Raw genomic sequence first — 18,010 nt, forward strand, 5'->3', positions numbered from 1 at the left:
GTGTATAAGGCAAGGAGCTAACATTATTATTATTATTTTTCAAAATCGTCCTTTGGTGATGCTAACACTATACTGTATATTGAATAGTCTTTTCCCTACATTTGGAAATACCACCTGTATCCCTTACTAAATTACTAGATGTGTTTTGGGGCTTGTTTTCTTTTAAAACATATTGTTAAACAGTATTACATATATCCCCCTTTTCCCTCATTAACCCCTTCTAGCCTGCCCCTGCCTCCTGCTACCACCCTGTTGTCGGTGTCCGTGTCCATGGGTTATGCATATATGCATACAAGTTTTTGGTTGATCTCTTTCCACCATCCACCACCCACCCACCTCTGAGATTATGCAGTCTGCTCCATGCTTTTATGACCTATTTTGTCTCTAGACCTATTTTGTTCAACAGTTTATTTTGTTCATTAGACTCCATGTGAGTGAGATCATATGACGCTTGTCTTTCTCTGACTGGCTTACTTTGCTTAGCATAGTACTCTCCAGGTCCCTCCATGCTGTCTCAAGGGTAAGAGATCCTCTTTTGTTACAGCTGCATAGTATTCCATGGTGTATGTAGGTCCCTGGCTCCCCACAGGCTTCCTTCTGGAGGTGACGATGGTCTTGACCTTTTTTTCAGGGTTATGGTGACTATTTTGATGGAAACCCGAGAAAGATGCCGACGTGGCCACTAGATGGCGCTCAGGCCCCGGGCAATCCTGTGTGGTTCAGGGAGGCGTTCAAAGGCTGACCACCGGTGCCCACAGATGGTTTTGGAATTAAAGGAGAATCTCCCGCAAGCAGCCCCCCGCTTCCCGGGAGCTGTTCAATAGCTCGATCTCTGTGACAGTAAAGGGGTTATAGGTGCTGCTCACGCCGGAGCCCTCTGCCCGGCTGCTCTGGTGCCCCTTCCCGCAGAGACGGCCCGTGCCCAGGCCCTGGAGGCTCGCACTTGCCTCGCTCCCTGCCAACCTCCTCCCACGTGTCAGAAGGTGCCACCGCACCTTTCTGTTCAGCTCTCTGTGCTTCCCTTCGCGTTGGGGGGCTTATGGCACGGCAATGCACGGTGCTTTATGTTGCCACTGCTCTCAAAACCCACACTGAACTGGGCGGCGAAAACGGGCTCTTTCTCTGTATTCCCTGCCTCATGCTTCACCAGATGATTTGGTCCAACCAGGAGTTTTTGTTTTCGTGTTTATTCCCAGCGAGGACAGGGCCTAACAGTAGCTTCTTAAGCCCTCTGCCCACAAGTTTGCCTGGCACACTGCAGAGTTCCTTGGACCCTGCACTTAGTAAAAATTTTGTTTTCTGGAAAAGAGTGCAGTTTTTATTTTTTTTAATTTTTTAATTTTATTGATTTTTTTTACAGAGAGGAAAGGAGAGGGATAGAGAGCCAGAAACATCAATCAGCTGCCTCCTGCACACCCCCCTCCTGGGGATGTGCCCACAACCAAGGTACATGCCCTTGACTGGAATCAAACCTGGGACCCTTCAGTCCGCAGGCTCATGACGCTCTACCCACTGAGCCAAACCGGCCAGGAGAGCCGCAGTTCTTTTAAAAGGGAACAGACGCACGAGACCCGTGAAACCTACAGAGATTCTCTTACAATGTTATATGTTCGAAAACCCACGCTACGTAAGGAGCACTTGTACCCTACAGTTTTCCCACAGCGAGGAAATCCGACGTTCCTTTCATTTTGTCTTTGGGACGTAGATGTTAACGATTTCCCAGCAGTTCTCCGTGTCTCCGTGTCTCCTCCTGCCTGGCAGCTAAGCCGTGGGTGTGCGGGGTGTCCCTCAGCGTCTCCAGCAGCCACGCCCCCGGGGCCTGTCCGGGGCTGTGATGTGTGGCTCGTTGGGCTGGGAGGGCCCCACTCTGGTCCCCCTGGGCTTCCCCAGATGAGAGAGTTGGGCTTGGCTGCTCGGGCCACAAAACTGGGAGTGTTCTTCCGTGTTCTGGGGCTTCCTTGGTCCGGGAAAAGAGGGAAAACACGCCGGAACCCTTGGTGTTTTGGCAGAAGAGTGATGAGGACTCAATAGAGGCATTGTCTTGGGTGCCTTCCCTGGCCACTCTGCCCTTGACTTTATGAGCTATCTGCAGGCACAGGGGGGAGGCCCTGGGGTGGTCCTCAACCCCCGGAGCCCTAGCACCCTGCCCCCAAGTTAGGAATCACTGGCCCACGTTGTCAGCAGGGCTTTGTCCTACTAGTGCCCAGCGCTGTGCCTGGGCTGGTCTGCTGAACAAAAACACGAATGGATGGAGGAAGTGGTGAAAGGTTCCGTTGGGAAACAGGCTACTCTGCAGCCTCCCTTTGAGTCCTCCCGGCCACGGGCTGGTGGGCTTAGGGTAAGGTGACTAGATATCACGCTATTGGTGGGACAGTCCCGATTTTTAACAATTTGTCCCGCGTCCCGCGGCATTTTAAAAAAGTCCCGACGCGGGACAAATTGTTAAAAATCGGGACTGTCCCGTCAAGAGCGGGACGTCTGGTCACCTTAGTTTAGGGGACAGTTGTGTCTGGGCTGGGCACTGGTTTGCAGGCAGGATCCAGAGTCAGTCTGTGGGTGGGAAGGGGAGTTTGTCTCTGCTCCCAGCACATGGAGGTTGGAAGTATGACCGAGGCCTTGTTAGTGGCCTTATTAGACCCGGATAACTGGCTGGGCCTGTTTGTGATCCTTTGGAAGGAGCTTAAAACGGAATCTATTTGCTCCAGGCGAGGGTGTGTGTGTGTGTGTGTGTGTGTGTGTGTCTGGCCACTGGTCTCCTCGGGGCTCCAGCCGGGTCCCTGTGGGTCCTTTCGCTGTTGCTGGAAGCTCCCCTGCTGACGAGAACCTGTGCCTGTGGATGTGGACATGGCCATGAACTGTGGTTTCTGCAGCTGACTTCTGCCAGGTGGTGTTCCTAGCCGAGGCCTGGCTGGGAGAGCTGAGGGGCTGGGTCCCCCGCCCCCTGGAGCTCGGCCTCGCCCTCCTGGCTGCCTTCTGTGCTCAGAGGTCAGCCCTGTCCTTGGATCCACACTTCCAAACTCCCCTCTTCTCCACACACCCTCTCTCTGTGTGTCTGCTCATTCTCCTTCCACAACGTTTATCTGAACGCTTGGCTCTTACCTGCAGTCATGGCGCCATGGAAAAACAGCCATAGGCATTATTTTTCTTAAGGAGAGCCATAGGGAAGGGTGACCAGTGAATGAGAATAATCACGATTTCACCATCCACATCCCCAGGCTTGGCCATGACCCCAAACTAAGTTATCCTTAGCTCCGTGACCGTCAAACCGCGGCTCTCGAGCCACATGCGGCTCTTTGGCCCCTTCAGAGTGGATCTTCCACAAAATACCACGGCCTGGGAGAATCTATTCTGAAGAAGTGGCGTTAGAAGAAGTTTAAGTTTAAAACATTTGGCTCTCAAAAGAAATTTCATTCATTGCACTGTTGACATTGGGCTCTGTGGACTAATGAGTTTGCTGACTACTGACGTAGCTGATTGGAGGAGGAGCATGGGAAAGGGCAAACATCAGAGGAGACCGTGGAAGGTGGCTGAGGGGCGCTCACTCTTTTGGGGGCATCTCATAATTGCCTAGACGTGAGGGATGGATTCCAAGAACCTGGAAGTTTGCCAGAGCATCTCCTTCCCAGCTCCTTTTATTTCTATACACCCCTGGCCAGCATTGAGGGCCATGCCCAAATGTGGGGAACCTTTAGCTAATGGACAGTGTCTGTCAGTGTGTTTCACTTGCACAGGCAGGTGCCCGAAGCCAGATCCCAAGTTGTGAAAATGCAACACGGTGCCCTCAGTGGCAATACTAAAAATGGCCATTAGATGGAGATGTTGTGCCTTGAAATGCCGCATCTCGGGGCGCTGGGTCCCCGGTGTCAACCTGCCTGTTGGGTGGAGTCCTGGGTGTGCCTGGCTGCCTGGCTCTGGCCCTTTCGTGCTCCCCCCACCCTTTCTTTGTGTCTGTACTTCGTTTCCCTCACTTTTCTGGCTATAATGTGGAAAAGCACATTTTCTTCTCTGTGTTATTTCTCGAATGTATCGAGTCAAGTTTTGGGTCCAATTTTTCAACTGGCAAACAGAGCACGCAGACGTGCAGGCAGACACCAGCGGGGCGGGACTTGAGGGCTCACCAGGGTGCTGGGGGCTGTGTTTGGCTTGTGTTGGGGGCAGGAGGGCTCCTTGATGACTTAGTTGGTGATAAATTCACAGCAGGGCTGGGCCACATCTGTTTCCCACACGGGAGCTGTCTTTCCCTCTGTCCGTCTGCCAGCTCTCCATCCACATCCCCGTTCACGTAACCACACTTCCTCCGAGCCATGCCCATCCTAACCCCTTTTCCATTTCTTTACGCTTCAGAGGACCCTGCAGGTGTGGCCAAGCCTCCTCCAGCCTCGGACAGTACGTGCTGTGGGGAAGAGGAGGGGTGGGCCTGGGGTCTCTGCTGGAGGGAGGAGGGTGCTGCTTGCCGGGAAGTTTTGACTTGCCTGACGTGGGTCTGAGGTTCTCCACCAGGGTCCCCTAGTTTTTCTTTGACTGTACCTCTCAATTTAAAAAAAAAAAAAAATATATATATATATATATATATATTTTTTTTTTACTGGTTTTGTACAGAGAGGAAGGGAGAGAGATAGAGAGCTAGAAACATCGATAAGAGAGGGTCATCGATCAGCTGCCTCTTGCACACCCCCCTACTGGGGATGTGCCCGCAACCAAGGTACATGCCCTTGACCGGAATCGAACCCTGGTCCCTTCAGTCCCCAAGCCGACGCTCTATCCATTGAGCCAAACTGGTTTCGGCTGTACCTCTCAATTTTGATTGAATACATGAATTGCTTTAAAGGCAGTTACCTCCCACTCCCTAAACCCCCTCTCAAATCTGCTGGGCTCCTTCGGACGCTCAAATGAACCCACTCTCCCAGCAGGGAGGAGGTGGGGCCTGCAGGGGTGTCCCTGGCGGGGAAGGGGACATCTTGGGGACCAGGAGGAGGACAGGGTGAGCTGAAAACTCTCGAAGTTGAAATCTGAAAGGGAGCTCCTCGTTGAGACGATGGTTACAAACAATCAGCCGTGCCCGTGTTCCGTCGCCTGGGCCTCCCACCCCGTCACTGTGCCAGAGCCCCATCTGTGCCGACGGGAGGGAGCGTGGAGATGGACACAGGGGGGCCCCTGGCTCTGGGGGAGGCATGCTGTTCCTGCCTTCTGGTCAGGAATTCCTTATTTCTCAAGCCCCGTCCCTGCCCCCAGCCTGTGCCCCCACCAGCGTCTCACCCCTGGCTGGGATTCGGGGATCTCAGCTCAGGTCTGGCTCCAGCCCTTCGTGGCCGAGGCCATTTGTTTTGAGCCCCCCTTACTCCTTGTACGGACTGGAGCACCCCAGGTAGCTCTTGTCCCCCCTCCCCGACCCCAGCCTCCACCCCCAACATCCCCAGGGTACAGCCAGGGAGGTCCCATCCTGGGGAACGGCTGCCAGCTGGAAAGTGATGACAGGAGCAGAAGAGGGCCAGAAAGGATGCTGAGACGAGCTTTCCCCTGACGTTAGTGCAGTTCTCCTAACGCTCCCCCAGCCTGTGCCGCCGGGAGGCGGTAGTGTGCACAGTGAGGGAGCGGGAGGGGCTGCCAGGGCCCTTAGGGTCTGTGTCAGGGGCGGAAGGCATGTGCCAGGGGCTGCTTGTGGGGGGAGATCTGGCTGGGCCCGCTCCTTGGTGCCCTGGAGATGGCCTCTCCACTCCTGAGGTTCCGGGGCTTCCTTTGTGCCTCCCTCTCTCAGGGATGGGTGGGGGAGGTGCTGAAGGAGGGGGATGGCCTGGGGGAGGGGGCAGGAGAGCACCCTGGCCCCAGATTTACGTGCTGGCTTGGTGCATGGACTTTGAACTCAGATCCTTCTGGGTCATGCCACCTTGGAGTCACCAGCTCCTTTGCATCCCTGGGCCTCAGTTTCCTCGTCTATAAAACGAGGTCATAGAAATAACACACATGTCCGCACCTCGGCATGGTTGTGAGGGTGAGAGGGACGCCGAAGAGACCATGGCGCTCTTGTCCCTGTTACCGCTCCCCAGGCCTGTGTGAGAACTGAGGCCAGGGGTGGGCTCAGGCCCGAGGGTGGCCAGCCCGCTGACCCTGCCTGCCCCCTCCTCCCCCAGCGGACGACCATCTGGGCTTCCTGCCCACCTTTGGGCCCTGCTATGTCAACCTCTACGGCAGCCCCAGGGAGTTCACCGGCTTCCCGGACCCTTATGCAGAGCTCAACATGGGCAGGGTGAGTCCGCCAGACCCCACACTCCCCAGACGCCCAGGTCTTCCACCTGGCCTGGCGGTACCAGGGCCACCTGCACTGCAAGCAGCCTTCCTCCTGCCTGGCTCCATCCCGGCCCCTTCCTCCCTCCCGCTCCTCTCGCTTTTGCTCTCCTTCAGGGCCAGCCTGACGCCCCACTTTCCTGGCCCCAGAGGGGCCCAGGTCTTTCTCTCCCCCCCTCCTCCCCCCCGACCCCATTGCCACCAATCTGTCTAGGCTTCATCTCCCCTCTGGCTGAGTTGGAGTCTGGTCCTGACCATCTGGGAGGCTGGGCCTGTCACCCAGACTCTCTGGGCCACTTCCTTACTTGCCGGGTGACGGGGCGGCTCAGGGACCTCCTTGGTGCCTGGGAAAGAGCAGCCTGAGGGCCAGATCAGGCCGCTTTCCTCCTCCTCCTCTCCGCGCCCCTGCTCCTAGTGACCCCCCCCCCCCCCTCCGCTCTCAGGGGGAAGGTGTGGCCTACCGAGGCCGGGTGCTGCTGTCCTTGGAGACCAAGCTGGTGGAGCACTGCGAGCAGAAGGTGGAGGACCTCTCCGCAGACGACATTCTCCGGGTGGAGGTGAGGCGTGAGGGGGGCTGGCCTGGAGGTGTCCCAGTGGAGGGAGGCTCGGCTCCACCCACGCTCACAGGCCTTCACCGCTCTGGGCCTCCGTGCCTCCGCTGGGAAGTGGGAGTAACCCTCCAGCTATCCTGCCTCCCTGAGGAATGTTCAGAGACTCAGAAAAGATGAAGGAAAGCATTTTATTTTTATTTTTTTATTTTTAAATTTATTTTATTGATTTTTACAGAGAGGAAGGGAGAGAGAGAGAGAGAGTGAGTTAGAAACATCGATGAGAGAGAAACATGGATCAGCTGCCTCTTGCACACCCCCTACATGCCCTTGACCGGAATCGAACCCGAGACCTCTCAGTCTGCAGGCAGACGCTCTATCCACCGAGCCAAACCGGTTTCGGCGAAGGAAAGCATTTTAAAAGTCTAAGCTCCATACGAACCGAGAGGCTCTTGAGTGACAGTGATGTAAGAATAGCTCACACGTGTGAAGCCCTCACTGTGTGTCAGACACTGTGCTGGTGACCCTCCGATGTCCCCGAGTCCTCCCGGCGCCCATGAGATGACTGCCGTTAGCACCCCCATTTCACAGATGAGGAAACTGAGGCTCCAATGAATAGGAACAACGAGGGGGAGAGCTGGGCCTTGTGTCTAAGAGGCCGCGGTGTGGAGTCTGCCTGGTCAGGCTCTGTCGTCAGCAGGCGCTTGCTTCTGTCCTGGCCTGACGGCCTGACAGCGGCCTTAGTTCCCCCGTCTGTGAAATGGGGGTGATCATGACATTCGTCAGGGTGCTGTGAGGATCTAATTCACACCCACTGCAGGAAGCACTCAACCAGGGTTAGCTGTTACCACTGTTCACCTGATCCACACCCTCGCGTGGGGCCCTCTTCTCTCTGCCTCCCACGAAGGGGGTTGCACACTCACCTTGGTTCTTTTTTAAAAATATATATATATTTTATTGATTGTTTACAGAGAGGAAGAGAGAGGGATAGCGGGTTAGAAACACCGATGAGAGAGAATCATCCATCAGCTGCCTCTTGCACACCCCCTACTGGGGATGTGCCCGTAACCCAGGTACATGCCCTTGTCCGGAATCGAACCCGGGACCTTCCAGTCTGCAGGCCGACGCCACTCTGTCCACTGAGCCAAACTGGTTTCCGCTGGTCACCTGGGTCCTTGTGATAGAGCCCTGGGCCTGATGTCCTGAGGGGACCGGGGGACTCACTGGTCCCAAGCCCGTGGCGGCCTGTGGATCCCGCAGGGCTGGCTGGTGCGGGGGGACCCTGAGCAGTGGGCCGAGAGCCCACAGCAGAGGCAGGAGACCGGGCCCCTCGGGGTGGTGGTGCCCTGGCTGCTGGTTTGGATTAGGGAGCAGCATGGCCGTGGAGGCGTACCCTTCTTCGAGGCGCGTGGCCAAGCACACAGGCCTGGAATGAGTTTGCTCGGTTCGTAACCCAATCCGGGCGCTGCTGCTTCGCTGGACCGTTCGCCACCCGTCCGTCCGGCCAGGATTCATACGGGGCGCCGGCCACAGCCGGGGCCTGCCAGGCACGTGGCCCCTCGGCACCCCGTGTCCCCCTCCCTCCTCCCGGTGACCCCCTGGCCGCCCCCTCTGCTTCCAGAAGTACCTCCGGAGGCGCAAGTATTCCCTCTTCGCCGCCTTCTACTCCGCCTCCATGCTGCAGGATGTGGACGATGCCATTCAGTTCGAGGTCAGCATCGGCAACTACGGCAACAAGTTCGACAACACCTGCCTGCCGCTGGCCTCCACCACCCAGTACAGCCGGGCGGTCTTCGACGGTGAGGCCGGAGCCGGGGCCCGGAGGGAGCCCCGAACCCGGACGGGGGCCGGGCCCTGCGTCCTGCCTCCCATTTGAAGTTGCCAGAGGCCCACTGGAGGGCCTGCTGGGGGCGGAGGACCCTCTGCTGGCTTCCCCCTGTGCCTCCTCCCCCATCACCTTCTAGGGGTCCCTGCTGCCAGGACCCACCGACTGGCCTGCCCAAGCTGGCCATCGTGAGCCTTGATTCCCACCCATGGCGTCATTTGTCACCTGGTGGCTGAGGGGCTTGGTGGAGAGAATGCAGAGAATGCGGGTTCCCAGCGTCCTTCAGACAGCACCCCCCCACCCCCCACCCCCGCTTTGCTGCGTGAAGGAGCCCCAGGAAGAGCATCAGCTGTCCTCAGCACCGAGGGGGAGTGTGGGCGCCTCGTCTGGACTCTGGGGAGCACTGTCCCACGCGTGTGTGTACCCCGGAGCTCTTTGTGGAGAGGGGGAGCCGGGGCCTGAATCCACCCCACCCTCGGGCTCCCCCCTTCCCCCGGCCCCGCACCCCGGGCTCAGCCCCCGGCCCTCTGTGTCCCGCCAGGCTGCCACTACTACTACCTCCCCTGGGGCAACGTGAAGCCCGTGGTGGTGCTGTCATCCTACTGGGAAGACATCAGCCACAGGATCGAGGCACAGAACCAGCTGCTCAGGATCGCGGACCAGCTGGTGAGTGAGAGGCCCGAGCCCACAGTGCTGCGGTGGGCGCACACGCTCACACACAGCTGTGCCCGCAGACCGCCATGGTGCCCGGGGCCCTGGGTCCTCACAGGCCCAGGCTGTGGGGGAAGAGGGGACAGGGGGTGAGAACGATGCCGGGAGCCCTCAGGCTGATGGAGAAGACGGCACCGGAAAAGAGCCGAGAGGGGCTGAGCGAGGAGCGGGACAGCCTGGCACCCACTCACTCACTCACTCACTCATTCATTCTTTTTTTAAAAAAATATTCTTAAAATATATATATATTTTATTGATTTTCCACAGAAAGGAAAGGAGAGGGATAGAGATCTAGAAATGTTGATGAAAGAGTAACATCGACCAGTTGCCTCCTGTACACCTCCTACTGGGGATGTGCCCGCAACCCAGGTACATGCCCTTGACCAGAATCGAACCTGGGACCTTTCAGTCCATAGGCCAAAGCTCTATCCATTGAGCCAAACCGGTTTCGACTCACTCATTCTTTTATCAGATGCCTTTGACATTTTATCAGATGTCATCACAGAAGGGATGTGCTGGAAGCTTCCACAGGGAAGTTAGAGATGAACAAGAAGCTGACCTGCCTTCAGGGAGTCAGTTCAGTGAGGGGGGCCTCGGCTCGCCCACACAGAAGTCCTAAACTTCCGGAGGAGCAGGAGCTGCAGGAGGGGGAGGGCCAGGAAGCAGCAGGGAGGCGTCTCAGAGCCGCGTGGGGTGGGACAGGAGCCCGGGAAGGCACCGTGGCCCAGGGCAGAGTGACCGCCCTGGGAAGGAGAGGGTCTGGGTGGCAATCCCTCCGACTTGGGCTGGGAGGTCTGTCGGAAGAGGAAGGGGTGGGCTGGGAATTAGGAAGCCAGGAGAGAGGCAGGTGGTAAATCCTGGTTTGGATGCCACCAGAGCTCGGCCTGTGGAGGGTGGGTGTGGCCGGCCTGGCCTCGCGCTTGGCCGGGGAGGGGAGGGGAGGGGAATCACAGCGGGCAGAAGGGTAGAGGCCAGGGCGGGAGCCAGTGCCCGGGCGGTGGCCCTAGGCCGTTCCGTGTGTGCACATAGTGGAGGCTCACCCACAGGGCACGAGGCCCGTGGGAACGTGAGCAGGCAGGTGTGGCCACACGGCTGGAGCACGTGAGGCAATGCTGGAGGGAAGGGGTGTGAAAGGCTCCGCCCGTCTGGGGGTGAGGAGGTGAGGGCCGCGAGGAGGGAAGGTGGGAGAGGAAGGGGCTGGGAGAGGATGCAGGCCCCCGGTGGAGGGCCCTGGCGGCCCATACCTTCTCTGGGACTGGCAAACTATGAGGTGCAGGGGGACTTGGAGTGGACGCCTTTTAAGTCCACACTCGGTCCTCTGGGCCAGCCCTTCTCTCCTGGGACAGTCCCCGGGGCTGTGCACTTCCAGGGCCCGTCCTGCCCGGTGGTGCCAGGGAGGAGCACATGGCCGGAAGTTGGGGGTGGGGAGGCGAGGGGGCTGAGGGACAGGGCTGCCTGGGGGTGTTCTGTGGTCGATCCCTGCCTCCCAGCCCAGGGCTGAGGCTCAGGAACAGGCTGGAGATGCGCTCCATGGAAGACGCCAGGTGAACCCCGTGGGCATTTGTAGGATGGGAAAGGCCATGGGCATTTGTTGGGTGGGAACACCGTGACTGGAGGTTTCTGAGGGCTCCCGAAGCAGGGGGGCCGTGCCCGAGCCTGGCTGGGTGGTGGAGTTGTGAGGAGAGCCCATCCCAGGTGGGGAACAGAGGGGCTCAGCAGTCACTCCCCCGGGAGACGGGAGATGGCGGACCTGGCTTGCAGGGGCCTGTGAGGAGCTGCCCGGAGCGCGCCACCTCCTTGTGACCACGTGTGCTCCAGGCGGGAGCCCCGGGCTTAGGCTTTGAGTCCGTTGGGTGTGGGAGCCCTGGCATGTGTTGAGCCAGGACGGACCCTGACGTGTCCGGTTGGTCTCCTCGTTGCTCTAACGCACATGTGTCAAACACAAGGCCCGCGGGCCAAATCCGTCCCGCCAGGCCTTGCAGTGTGGCCCGCACCGCGCTGTCATCACTGCACTCCGCTGCGTTTCCATCACAATGACAGTTTATGACTGTTCAGTAAACCATTCGGCCCGCGATTTAGGCTGGATTTTAGATTTTGGCCCCTTCTCTGATTGAGTTCAACACCCCTACCTAACGGCTCCCCTCTTTGGCTTGGGGACTGGGTGTGGTGCTGGGGCATGGGGCTGGGGTCCTCGGTGCCCCTTCGCCCTGCAGTGACCGCCTTAATGCTTGCCCGCCTTTCCCCCGCCAGGAAGCCGGCCTGGAGCAGGTCCACCTGGCCCTGAAGGCGCAGTGCTCCTCCGAGGACGTGGACGCCCTGGTGGCTCAGCTGATGGATGAGCTCATCGCAGACTGCAGGTAGGGGTGCCGGGCACCCACGCCCACCCTCCTGGCTCCGCTGGCCAGTCCCCGTTGTGCTGCTCGTGGGTGGCGGTGAGCGGCGGCACGTCTCCCGGCCCCGCTTGGCCAGCGGTCCAGCCGCGCGGAGTCCAGAGGTGGCGGAGCCAGCGCGGGGAGTTGAAAAGGTGACATTTAGAGCAGGTCATAAATCTCCCTGCAGCCGCGGCAGCTGTGGGCCCTGGGCGGCCGCTCACCTGAATGGGGAGCATTGTGTCTCTGATCCCCGACCTCTTATTTCCCTGATGGAATCTGCAGGAGGAGCTGGCTGGGGGGGAGGGGGAGAGTGAGGCAGCATCCCTCCTTCCCCCAAGGCCATGTCGGGGACCAGGGTTTCTGGTGGGGCTTCTGCTGATGTGGCTGATGGTCAGGAAAAGGAGGCCTTGGGTGCCGGAGAACGGGGGCTCTGAGGCCTGGGAGACGGCGCATCTCCGCATCTCCTCCTTGTGCGGCCGAGACTCAGGGCTCGCCCCTCACCTGCTCTGGCCTTGGATTCCTAACCTTTGACCGTTAGCTAATTTATGATAGCGCACAAACAAAAATTCCCGGCCCTGTGGTTGATACATGGTAGCTATGATGATTATTAAGAAGCAGCAATGTCAAGGAGATGCTGTTTCTCTGTTTTCCATGTCCATCTCCATCACGGAAAAGGAAACAGTCAGGTTCCTGAGTGGAGGAGCTGGGGATTAAGAAATAAAAGAAAGAAAGAGACCAAGAGGCAGAGATAGATTCATCAAGGTGGGCGCCATCTTCTCTGATGGAGAGGTAGTGAGCGACCCGAGCCACGCAGCAGGTTTATTTTATAGGGTCAAAGGAGCTTATTTGCATTCTTTTTTTAAAAATATATATTTTATTGATTTTTTACAGAGAGGAAGAGAGAGGGATAGAGAGTTAGAAACATCAATGAGAGAGAATCATCGATCAGCTGCTTCTTGCACACCTCCCACTGGGGATGTACCCGCAACCAAGGTACATGCCCTTGACTGGTATCAAACCCGGGACCTTTCAGTCCACAGGCCAATGCTCTATCCACTGAGCTAAACCGGTCTCGGCTTACTTGCATTCTTAACTAGGCTCTAGCATTACTGGATTTACATATCTAGACCCGCCCCTGCTGACACCTGGACAAAGGTACTCTGACAGCGCCTCGGGCTCAGCTGACAATTTAAAGGATGTCCATGTGCCTTCTCAGCCGGCCCTCTCTACAGAGATGTAGGTTCTTGTCGCTTTCACCAGCCCTGTGGCTTCCAGCAGCTACACCTCTCGGACCTTCGTTTTCTCAGCCATTCCACGGTCCTAACAGTAAAGAGTGGCCTTTCTACTTCCTACGGAGTTAGTGTGAACATATGCAATTGTGCTCTGTGTGCCTCTCTCAGTCCTGCCAGCCCCCCCCCCCCCCCTGGGGCAGGTGTGACCAATGCCTTCATGCTGAGACATGGGTCACCATTCCTCCCGGCGCCGTGTCCTCCTGGTCCTTTGCGCCTCTGCTGGGAAGGACCAGGACAGACATTTCCCCAAAGAACTGCCTCCCTCTCCCCGCACCAGTGGCGGGCTTGCAGGCAGGCCATCCATTCATTCCCCAGCCCTCCCGAAGGCTTGAGCACAGAGCAGGTTGACGAGGGGCCGCGTGAGCCCTCACGTGACCCGTGCAAGCGGGGGCACACGAGCTCAGGTGTGTGGGGTTGGAGGCCGTGCTGTAGGGGCTCAGAGCAGGTGCGTGTGACTCACCTCTATTTTGGGTGCTCCCTGGGGGAGGGGAGGCCCGATGTGAACTCTGAAGGGGGAGGGCCAGGAGTCAGCTCTGGAGGAGGGTCCGCCCAGGCAAAGGCGGAGAAGCCTGAAGTGCCTGCTGCCTCTGGGAGGGGACAGTTACCGGGCAGCTCAGATCCAAACGACACAGGCCTCCGGGGCCCCCGAAGGTGGACTCGGCCCTGGGAACGGTCTGGGAGCACAGCGGTCCCCATGGTCCAGATGCTCACCATGGCTGCAGTTCTAGGGATGGGAGACTGGATCACCTCCGGCGGGACTCTGGGAGGGGAGGAGGAGGGGAAGCAGCGGGCAGGGTGGACTATGCAGGAGGCATCGAGGTGACAGCAACCTCAGGAAGCGCATGTTCCATGCCAGGTGCTGTCCTAAGAATTTTGCAGATATGAACTAATCGTAACAGCCTTGTGGGGTAGGAAGTAGGATGACCCCCATTCTCCAGATGAGGAAACTGAGGCCCAGAGAGGTTAATTAGCTTGGCCAGATTGACACCCCTAGGAGGTGGCTGAGCCCCTTGGTGCTGTACTGCTCCTTAAGGACAGGACGTGATGGGGGCTTGGCTGTGGGGGCCCAAGGAGGGTGGAGAAGGATCCCCTGGCTCTGGCCAGGGCAGCTGGGAGGAGGGCAGGGCCCGTCCGGAGAGGTCAGCAGGAGAAGCAGCTTTTGGGGAAGAGGAATTCAGGGCTGGCTATGTGGAGTGGGAGGTGCCTGTGGGATGCCCGTCTGTGATCTGGAGGCCAGAGGGCGGCTGGAGGGGCACACAGGGACACGGCCACCACGGGGAGGGCTCAGCGGCCCTCTCTGTGCCCCCCTCGCTGGCCTGGCAGCTGGGTGCGGAGGTGGGCCAGGGCTGGGCACATGACTTGTGGACCTTGGCAGGTCTGAGGTGCCTGAAGCCTCTGAGAGGAGTGGACCCCGCGCTGGGCTGCCCTCGCGGGTTCTCCCGGCCTGGCCCTCTCGAGCCACTGTCCTCAGGACAGAAGGGAGCCTGGCCCTCGGGGCACTGGTCCCAGGCCAGGAGCTAGGAGGAGGTCCTCACCCTCTGAGCACCCCAGGAACAGCTCTCCTGGGGGGCAGGGGGGTGTGCCGGCCATCAGACTGACCCCCTCGGGCACCACCCGAGGCCACCACCGGCCCTGGGGCCACAGCAAGGGGGCTTCCTCAGCTCTGGCTCTGTGCTGAGCATCATCTCCACAGGGCAGCCGGGTCCGGGTCCGAGCCAGCTCGCCATGGCTGACCCTGGCTGCTCACGCCTCCTCAGCCCCTGCCCCAGCCCGCACCATGAATGTCCTTTGTTCTGTCCGACCCCTTTCCTGCTTCTCCCTGAGAGCCCCTCTCTCCCCACGGCCAGTGGCGCTCACCCTGTCCTTCTGGCCCAGCCCCCCATCTCATCACTATCCCGACTGCCCACCACACCCCTCCACCGATGCCCTGCGGCACCTCCAGTGCATCCTCTGACCTTCCTAAAACGGCGCCCCCTGCTCCACGCCAGCCCCGCGGTGCCTCCCCGTTAGGAGAAGCCCCGGCTCGTACCCCGGTGGACAGTCTCTCTGTCTCCTCTCTCTGCCTGCGGGCCCCGGGGACCCTGCCGTCTGACCTCTTCAGAGCCCTGCCCGTGCTCCCTCCTGCCTCCGAGGTTTTGCCTTGTGCATATACTGCTCCTTCTGCGGGAACACCCTTCCTGCTCTTTCGGGCCTGACAGGTGCACGAGGGGCCACTTCCTCCAGGAAGTGCTCCTGGGAGGCTCCCTGAGGCAGGGCCGGGCTCAGCCAGGACCAGCAGGGCTGCTGCTCCTGAGGAGTGAAGTGAATGGCCCTGTGGCCAGTTCATCTTTCAGGCTGGACCCCGCTGCCTCCCTGGCAGCACCACTCAGGGCAGGGGCAGGGGCAGGGGCAGGGGCAGGGGCAGGGAGTGACGTGGGAGCAGCTCAGCTGTTGTCAGCCTGCTCTGCACCTGCCTACCATTTTCTTTCTTTATTATTATTATTATTATTATTATTATTCTAATATATTTTGTGTGTGTGTGTGTGTTTTTTGTTTTGTTTTTTTTTTTTTTTTACAGAGAGGAAGAGAGAGGGATAGAGAGTTATAAACATTGATGAGAGAGAAATATCGATCAGCTGCCTCCTGCACACCTCCTACTGGGGATGTGCCCGCAACCAAGGTACATGCCCTTGAGTGGAATCGAACCTGGGACCCTTCAGTCCACAGACCGACAGTCTGTCCACTGAGCCAAACCGGTTTCGGCCTGCCTACCATTTTCAAGTCAGCAGGCTTGGCCACAGCAAGCTGCCTGGGGTTGGGGGTACAGTGTCCTCCAGGCTCCTCTCTCAGGCCTCCCCTGCTTTCCACACGCTCTGCCGCGGGCTTTTCTGGGGCAGGACAGGTCTGAGGCGGCTCCTGTCAGGGGCAGCCCCGGGTCCCGGCTGTCTCTCGGGGAGCCTTGGCTGGGCTGGTGGCCTCCGTGAAAATCTCCCTTTGGTGGTCCGTGTGGCAGTCGCTCCCCGCTCCCTGCGTGGGCTGGGAGCATAAATCACCCTGGCTGGCTCAGCAATCCCTATCCCACTCCAGACCCGCCTGCCCCCGCCTTCGGGCCCTCTCAGGCCTCCTTCCCAGGCAGGACTCTGGCCCAGGCCCCCCCCCCCCCCCCACTTACCCACCGAGCATAACCCTCCGCCACGTTCCAGGGGCTGGGGCTGGAGGGATGGCGGCCTGGGGCAGCCCCATCCGAGGCACCCTCGGGGCAGTAAATATTATATTACCACGGGGTGTGCAGTACGTGACCTGAGACAGGTCCCGGGGCTTAAGTTTCCTGAGGTGGAGTTTGCGTACCGCTCCCCCCCACCCTAAAAAATTCAATTAAAAAAAATAACAGGAAAAATGTAGTGCGCCGCGGGCCTGCCAGAGCGGTGTATCTGGCGGTGCCGCTGCGCTCCGGCGGTAATTGGTTCTGCATAGCTCGGGGAAATTGGCAGAAAAATAAATCAGCCGGGAGCCGGAGTCGAGACGCTGCTGGGAGGGGAGCATGGGGTGGGAGGGTGGGGGTGTGTGGAGGCTGCACGCGGCAGTGGGAGCAGAACTGGCTGAGTGGGTTTGACTGATGTCCTGTTTGGGAGTCAAGGGCTCAGCGGAGGTGGGGCAGCCCCCCCATGCGCTCAAGCGGGGATCATCTAGAGGGCTCCTGCTAGCTCCCCACTGCCCACCGCGTCCTGCAGGGCCCTGTGCGTGTACTGACTGACCTTGGAGGGTCGGCATGGTGAGGAGGAGCCAGAGGGAGGACGATCGAGAGCTCAGTGGGATGGGTGGGTAGGTGGGGGGGGGGGGGGGTCAGAGTTAGTTGCCTCCAAACAGGATGGAGTTTAAATCCAAACCCCCACGTAGGACCTAGGGCTGTTTCTGGGACAGTTTGCTCCCCCCCCCCCCCTCTCGAAGGCTTCCTAAACAGAGGGCCCTGGGAGGGGTGCTGTGGGGCTGCCCCAAGCCGACACATCTGTATTGCTGGCCGCCGGCCTCCCCACAGCGTCTGCAGTGGCTTGTCAGGGATCCATAAATTTCCTTCTTGAAGAAAGTGAGAGCACAGCAGAATGGATTCGTTTCAGCCAAGGGCAGCCTAGCGCTCAGGCCTCTGCTGTAGGAGGATGCAGCGGGCAGGGAGGGACCCCGTGTTCCAGTCCCCCCCCCCCCCCCCGCCCGGGGGGACTTCAGAACAGTGGCACGTGGGCCAGTTGGTTGGGGAAGGTGAGGACGGAGGTGAGGATGGAGCAGGTTGCACGGAGATGACTGTGCAGGTGGGTCAGGTTGCAGACGGTGCCCAGCAGCTGGGCTGAGGGTGTGAGGCTTGTTGTGGGGGCCTGTGCTCATGCCATGTGTGTTCATGCATGTGCGTGCCTGGACCTGGGTATGCACCAGGCTCCTGCTCATCAGGTACCCCCCCCCCCCATTTGTCCCCCTCAGCCAGCCCCTGGGCAATGTCCACGAGAGGCCCTCTGCCACCTACCTGGACCAGTACCTGTACAAGCTGCGCACCCGGCACCTGAGCCAGATCACCGAGGCGGCCTTGGACCTGAAGCTCGGCCACTACGAGCTCCCCGCTACCTTGGAGCAGGCTGAGGACTGGCTCCTGCGTCTCCGGACCCTGGCGGAGGAGGTAGCTAACCCTGCAAGGCACTTCCCTTCCTGCCTGGAGCATCAGCATGGGGAGGGACGTGGGACCGTCTGGACCACGATCCAACCCTGGCTCCGTTGTGGAGTGACCTTGAGCCAGTGCCTTACCCTCTCTGAGCCACCATGTCCCCATTTGTGGAAGGAGGAGAGAGCAAGCAACGGGACACAGGGTATTGTGGGCCCCAGCATAGCGCCTGGTATGTCGTAGGTGCTCCATCCATGTCCCTCATGTGGAGAAGAAATACCGACAAAGTGTTTCAGAGGCAGAGCTGGGGCCAGACCCCAGGGCGTCTGGCTCTAGGTCCAGTGCTGGGCCTGCTT

General features: G+C 59.1%; 1 protein-coding gene across 22 annotated transcripts in view; it reads left to right on the forward strand.

The window, feature by feature from the left end:
- The window catches only part of DYSF (dysferlin), a 195,560-nt gene that overhangs the window by 80,251 nt on the left and 97,299 nt on the right, over positions 1–18,010 (forward strand). For 13 of the 22 annotated variants that reach the window (XM_036435666.2, XM_036435678.2, XM_036435674.2 and 10 more), the window contains 7 exons: positions 4,345–4,386; positions 6,129–6,244; positions 6,726–6,839; positions 8,452–8,629; positions 9,197–9,321; positions 11,617–11,723; positions 17,480–17,672. In XM_036435666.2, the coding sequence (XP_036291559.1) occupies positions 4,345–4,386; positions 6,129–6,244; positions 6,726–6,839; positions 8,452–8,629; positions 9,197–9,321; positions 11,617–11,723; positions 17,480–17,672 (875 nt within the window). The remainder of the gene's footprint in view (positions 1–4,344; positions 4,387–6,128; positions 6,245–6,725; positions 6,840–8,451; positions 8,630–9,196; positions 9,322–11,616; positions 11,724–17,479; positions 17,673–18,010) is intronic. The other 9 variants (XM_036435676.2, XM_036435684.2, XM_036435686.2 and 6 more) reach the window with 1 other exon arrangement.

The sequence above is a fragment of the Pipistrellus kuhlii genome, unplaced genomic scaffold (genome assembly GCF_014108245.1).
Source record: "Pipistrellus kuhlii isolate mPipKuh1 unplaced genomic scaffold, mPipKuh1.p scaffold_m20_p_13, whole genome shotgun sequence".
NCBI lineage: Eukaryota > Metazoa > Chordata > Mammalia > Chiroptera > Vespertilionidae > Pipistrellus > Pipistrellus kuhlii.